This window comes from Jaculus jaculus, chromosome 6 (assembly GCF_020740685.1).
Source record: "Jaculus jaculus isolate mJacJac1 chromosome 6, mJacJac1.mat.Y.cur, whole genome shotgun sequence".
Lineage (NCBI taxonomy): Eukaryota > Metazoa > Chordata > Mammalia > Rodentia > Dipodidae > Jaculus > Jaculus jaculus.
Window position 1 is genome coordinate 42,509,633 of NC_059107.1, and position 6,617 is coordinate 42,516,249.

General features: G+C 40.5%; 1 gene segment (V, D, J or C); it reads left to right on the forward strand.

The window, feature by feature from the left end:
- Positions 1–2,901: 2,901 nt before the first annotated feature.
- Positions 2,902–3,399, forward strand: LOC123461495. The segment is given in 2 exon segments: positions 2,902–2,953; positions 3,077–3,399. Coding segments are annotated over 2 exon segments (375 nt in total).
- Positions 3,400–6,617: the final 3,218 nt, after the last annotated feature.

Sequence of the window (6,617 nt, forward strand, 5' to 3'; positions counted from 1 at the left end):
ACCACTATCTCCCTAAAGGAGGCTGTCAGACTATCTACGGAAGCAACACTTGTATTTTTAAAATATTATATATATAATATAATAATATACAAATATATAAATACATATAATATATAAATATAATATAATATACAAATATATATATATGTATGTGTGTGTCTCTGAGGCCTAATTTTTCAAAACTATTGTTTCCATGTGCCAAGGTTCTTATATTAGTCTGTTAATGATTCTTCTATCATTTTCATTTTTTTTTTTTTTGTTAGTTTTACTTAGTAGTGATTTTCTTTTCTTTTTTGGTTTTATTCAAGGTAGGGTCTCATTCTAGCTCAGGCTGACCTGGAATTCACTAGGTAATCTCAAGGTGGTCTCGAACTCACAGCAAACCTCCCACCTCTGTATTCCAAGTGCTAGGATTGAAGGTGTCCACCACCACACTGGGCACTAGTGAATTTTTTAAATGGAATACTATACTTTTCTCTGTTCTAGAATTCTAAGTTGGTCTTTTTCTTGCAAGTAAGTTTGCTTTTGAGCCTTTGTTTATTAAGTCACTTTCTCCATATATTTCTAATTAAATATTTACTCATAGATCACAGGATTTTCAAAGGCTTCATTGAACATCTATATAATAACTGCCTTGAAATTTGTTTCCCACTTGACTTTAAGAACTTAACTCTCTGCTGTTTTTTTCCTCTGCTATTTTTTTAGTTCTTTATTCTACATTATAACTTAGAGCTCACATAACTTAGAATTCAAGTATTTGAATAAATGCATCATTCAATTGGGTTTATACTTTTATTATAATTTTCATCATGCATCCTTAAACAGTTTCTTTAGTTGAAAAATGTTCCCAGATGATTTTGCATTTTCCTTATTCTATATGAGAAATAGATAGTCTTACAGAGATTAATAGATCCTTTCATGGGCTATGGTATTTGGAATCTGTGTGTGCTTATGTTGACCAGATAGTCCTTTCTACATGAAAGAAACTGTCTAAGTACCTTTCTATCTACACATGTGTAAGCACACAGACAACTACTCATGCCTCATCTAAACCAAGCAAACAGAGCTGGAAAGATGGCTTAATATTTAAAGTGTATGCCTGTGAAACCAGGTTTAATTCTCCAGGTCACATTTAATCCAGATGCACATGGTGGCACATGCATCTGGAGTTCATTTGCAATGGCTTGAGGCCCTGGCATGCCCATGATTTCTTTACCCCCCTGTCTAATAAATAAATAAAAATAAAATCTCTTTTTAAAAAAAACATTTAAAACAAATACAGTTTTAATAGATATCTCTATCTATTTGCTGAAAATGTGTAGTGGACTTAAAAAGTTTTAAAATATATTATAGCTCCTTTTTCTACATATGAAGATGATTGTTCTTGTTTAGCTGACTTATTTGACCCATACTTCTATTGAAAACCCATCTCTAGTTTTCATGATCTTCTACACCTCTCTTTCAAACATCTTTTCCCACATAGCTGCTCCTCTCAGATGCTTCTTCCATAGCCATCATTATCACTGGCATAAAGACTGACATCTTACCACTCAGCCTGTGCATGGCTCCTACACAGAGGACCTCGACGTAAATGTTCTCCTTATCCCCACACACTTATCTGCTGTAAGACAACAGTAGAGACACTCCATGTGGGAACACCTTCCCACTGTGCCCACAGTTCCCCCTGAAAAGCTTCCAGTTTCATGCTACATGCTTCTTAGTACACCTTGCTTAAACCTCAGTATCCTAAACATAGCCATCTGGAACTTTGTGTTCTTAGGAGTGAGAAAAGTTAGTAGCACACAACACCTCAATAGAGAACATAACAGTTTCAAAGAACTTGGTAGTTAGAGGACTTCCAATTCTAAAGACAGTGGCTTGGATTAAGGCTGGATCCGAGGACATGAGGGTGATCACCCCATTGATCACCAGGGTTGACTTGGCTGATCTGCTTGGCTAGGTGAGTGTCCCCTTCTTCCATTCCTCTCCCCTCCATGTGCAATTTCTGGTGCCTCACTTAGCTGAGTGCACCCAGTCGAAGACGATGACCTTCCCCAAATAGAGGAAGACTGGTCTTCAGTCAAGGGTCTATGAGTAGCTCCACTGCCCTGTGAGAACCTCTAAATGAGGTCTCAAGACTGGATCTGAGCAAGAGTAATGACCTGAAGCATCTGGGGAACATCAGCTGGACATGGACAGTCACAAGCATAGCTAGGAAGGGAGCCCATCCTCCTCACTTGAAAGGAAGGAAGTCCCTCATGATGGCTGTCATGATGGGAGTAATGTGACTGGGAAATCATAGAGGATGGAGGCAGATGCATTAGCTGGAGATGACAGGTTAGTGATGGGAGGATCTGCCCTTCCTTATAACTCCTGACTCTACTTCTAATGGCTGTGTTTGTTGTTTCTGCTTTCTGACTTCACACCAAATTTTCTATATATAGCGATGGAGGCCCGGGGGGGGGGGGTGGAGGGGAGGAAGCCAGCCAGTGATCAATACTAACTACATAACTACAAGCACCAGGAATCTTCCTTGTACTACTGAGACTGCCATATCGTATGACCTTGGTCTGATATGGAACAATACTGAGAAAAGCAGATACTGAAACGAGTTATTCACAGTAAAATGCTACTCCAGGGGCACAAGAACGACTCTCTCCTTTTGGTCCCTAGAAAACCCCACATTCTTATAGAAAAATCAGTACATCCCTGGTCTCCTGGAACACCTGTGGACTTTGGACGGTGGATGAGTGGCTGCACTGAGGCAGCCCTGCAGCTGTGACCAGCACTGCCCAGCCCCTGCTGATTTGCACGTGCAAATTTGCATGGCCCACTGCCCTGATGACTTTTTAATAGGCTGGTCACACCCTGTGCCAGAGCCAGTCACAGTCAGGACACACCATGGACATGTTGGGTCCTGCTCTGGTCCTAGGTCTTCTACTCTGGTTCCCTGGTAAGGAAGGACAAGAACACAAATTTTCTCCACCCACTGGGTCAGTGATGCCAGGTTCCTTGGGTCAGTTCTCTTGTAATATGCTTAATTATCTGGATGTCTGTTTTATATCTTTATTAGAAGATACAAGATGTGATGTCCAGATCACTCAGACTCCACCTGTCCTGTCTGCATACCAAGGATCCAGTGTCACCATCACCTGCCAATCTAATAAGGATCTTAGTGATTGGTTAGCTTGGTACCAACAGAAACCAGGGAAGGCTCCCAAGCCCCTGATCTACTACACATACAACTTGCAAGCTGGGGTTCCACCAAGGTTCAGTGGCAGTGTATCAGGGACACAGTATTCTCTCACCATCAGCAGCTTGAAACCTGAAGATGCTGCAACTTATTACTGTCAGCAAGGGTATGAGGACCCTCCCACAGTGATACAAGTAATTACATAAACCATGTGGGAAGCATAATGAGTGGTGAGGCTGCCCAGCTGCAATTTCTGGTGCCTCACTTAGCTGAGAGTGCTCTGTAGTACAGCTAGATTAAAAAGACACTAAAGTTTTAAAAGAAGCTGTGAGACAAGGTATTTGTAGCTCAACACTCTATCATTCTCCTCTGCTACTGCAACACAGAAATAATGATACTCCTTTTGACTTAATAAAGTATAGTTGTTACTACAAACGACCCACCTAAACTGGCTCATCAGTTGAGTTCATACAGAAAAAGAGAAGACACTTAAAGATATGACAATCAGGGACTCATTTCATATAAGAATTTGGAGTCTACACACTATCCAATTACTAGCTCAGGTAAAGTGTTGTTGGGTGGTGGTCAGGAATGTTGATTGAAGACATAAGGGTATACTACTGCTAATCTAGAAGCCAGAGCTCACCTGCCACTGACGTTATGATCTGCTTAAGTATCTATCTCTGAGACAGTTCCCAGTAGTCCAGCACAGTGGGACTGATACTGATGCTCCCGTTTGTGTCCAACAGCAACATGGTAATTGTGCTTTCTAATTGCTGTGTGTGAATCTATCTTCTATTGCTGCAGACACTGCATTCTCATATTCAGGGAAGACTCTCAAATCTCATGGAAGAGCCTTTAATTGATAAATTCTATACAAAACCAATCAATAAAAAAGTATTATTGCTCAAAATTACTCCAGAAGATGACAACAGGTAACATGTTTGGAATGAAAATAGCAGTCTGGAAATTGTGTGTGCATATGTGGGCTCTGTGTGTGTAAAGTGTGATTTCTGTACCCTTTCATGTGTATGTATGAGGGGCATGCATGTGTGTATATTTGTGGGTGAACATGTAACACAATACATGTGTGGAGGTTATAGGATAATCTCAGGGTATTGATCCTCTCCCCCCACCTTGTTTGGAGACAAAGTCTCCTTACTTGGACATTGTAAAGGGTATAGTAGTCATTCCATGAGCTTTGGCATTTGATTGACTCTGCCTGTTTGTGTTTGTATGGTAAGGTTACAGACATGTATTACTGTACATCCACTCCTATTGAGTGCTAGGAATCTGAACTCTGAGGCAGGCTTCCAAGAATCATTGAGATATTACACTAGGTCAATTTCGAGAAAGTTTTGTTAAAGTTTGTAGCAGTTACCTATTCATAATCTGGAAAAAAACACCAAACCAGAAGCAGCTGACTGAAGGAAAGGCTTTGTTTTAGTTTACAGTATGAAGGGAAAGCTTCACTGTGGCACGGTAAGGGAGCTGACTCATATTATCACATACCTGTATGCAGCATCCACAAGAGAAAACTCTTGAACATTCAGTGTGTTGGATTAATAAACCTCGCAGCCCACTCCTAGTAATATACCTCCTACCACAATGCTCCACCGCCCTCCCAATGGTCCACTAGCTGAGAACTAAGTAAAAGGCTTAATCACAACTACCTGAGGTTGTGGGGAACATTTAACATTGAAACCACCACACTTTTATTTGTTTTATTTGTTCATACATGTACAGCATGTGTTTTAATCATAGCTTACTCCCATTATCTTGTGTTGTCCTTCAAATCCTCACTTCGTCCTTCCATTAAACCTTTTCTTTAAATAGTTCTTATTCTAATTTTATATCTTTTTTTGTCTTCTGTTATCTAGGACAATTTTGATGTGCCAATTATCTGCAGAGTGTGTATAAGAATGAAATTTGCTGTGAGGTCATGAATGCAGTGGCCATGCTATGTTTTGGAGACTGAGTTCCAAAGCACTCTTCCCCATCCTCTGCCTCACACACTCTGTCTGCTCCCTCTGCCACAATGTTCCCTGAGACTTGCAGACTATGAAGCAGATGTCACATTTAGCAGTGGACATTCCACAGTGACTTATTCTCAGCACTTCTTTTTTTTTAATTTTTAATTTATTTATTTGAGAGCAACAGACACAGAGAGAAAGACAGATAGAGGGAGAGAGAGAGAATGGGCGCGCCAGGGCTTCTAGCCTCTGCAAATGAACTCCAGACACGTGCGCCCCCTTGTGCATCTGGCTAATGTGGGACCTGGGGAACCGAGCCTCGAACCGGGGTCCTTAGGCTTCACAGGCAAGCGCTTAACCGCCAAGCCATCTCTCCAGCCCTCAGCACTTCTTTTTTTAAAAAAAAACAAAGTTTTAAAAGACATACATATTTGTTGCTATTCCTCATTTTATGTTTACTAGATGACTTAGTGACAATCTATACCCTATTGATACTTCATTGTTAATCCCCAAGTTGTCATTAATAACTGTAAAAAGTTCTCTGACAAAATATGAGACCATTATTAATCTGTGGGCAAAAACATAAATACTTAGAGGGCAACTTAATGGTCATACCTCATTAATGCAGCCAAGCCACAATAATAGTTTCCCTCCTACGACCTTCCTGTCCAGTGACTTTTGACTAGGTTTTCAATACCAGGTATGAAATCCTTCCCATGGAGGGGTCCTCAAATTCAATCCAACAGCAGTCGGTTACCCCCATAACTGCCATTCCATTATTATACCAGTAGGTACATGTTGTCTAGACAGTGTTGGATAAGACCACTGATGACTTCTTTAGTAGCCTACACATAACTTTCCAACCCATGACATCTAATCATCAACAAGGAGGCCTCCAGTTTAGGTCCACCTTGCTTTCACAGCCTTTTTCAAGGGAAGCAGGAAGTGTATTCAGCAACTGGGTCTCCATCTAGTTCTAGTAGGGAACCAATGGCATTGGCAAGAGCCTGTGTGGTTTAGGGAGCCTCGGAGACCTCTGTAACCAAGAAGTAACTGAGAAGTATCCCTCCCTTGGCATTGTATTTTTCCTATAACCACTTCTGTCTTCTAAGAGCAATACTATGCACCATACTGAATGCTTCTAGTCTAAGTATTTCTTTAAATATGTCTTTAATTATCTAACAAAAAATAGGGTTTTCATATCTTTTCACATTGTTAGTGTTGATTCACCCTCCCTCCATCCCCTCCTCTCCACTATTCTGCTATCATACCTCACTAAGCCCTTTCCATCCCAGCAGAAAATTGGATAGCTATGGAAAATATTATACTCCTTGAAGTAATCCCCTTCCCCCAAATGACAAATGCAGCATTTTCCCTCTCATAAAAATATACTAGCATTAAAGTTTTAGATTTGTATGTAAGTGGAAATAAGAATCAGTAGAGGGGATGGA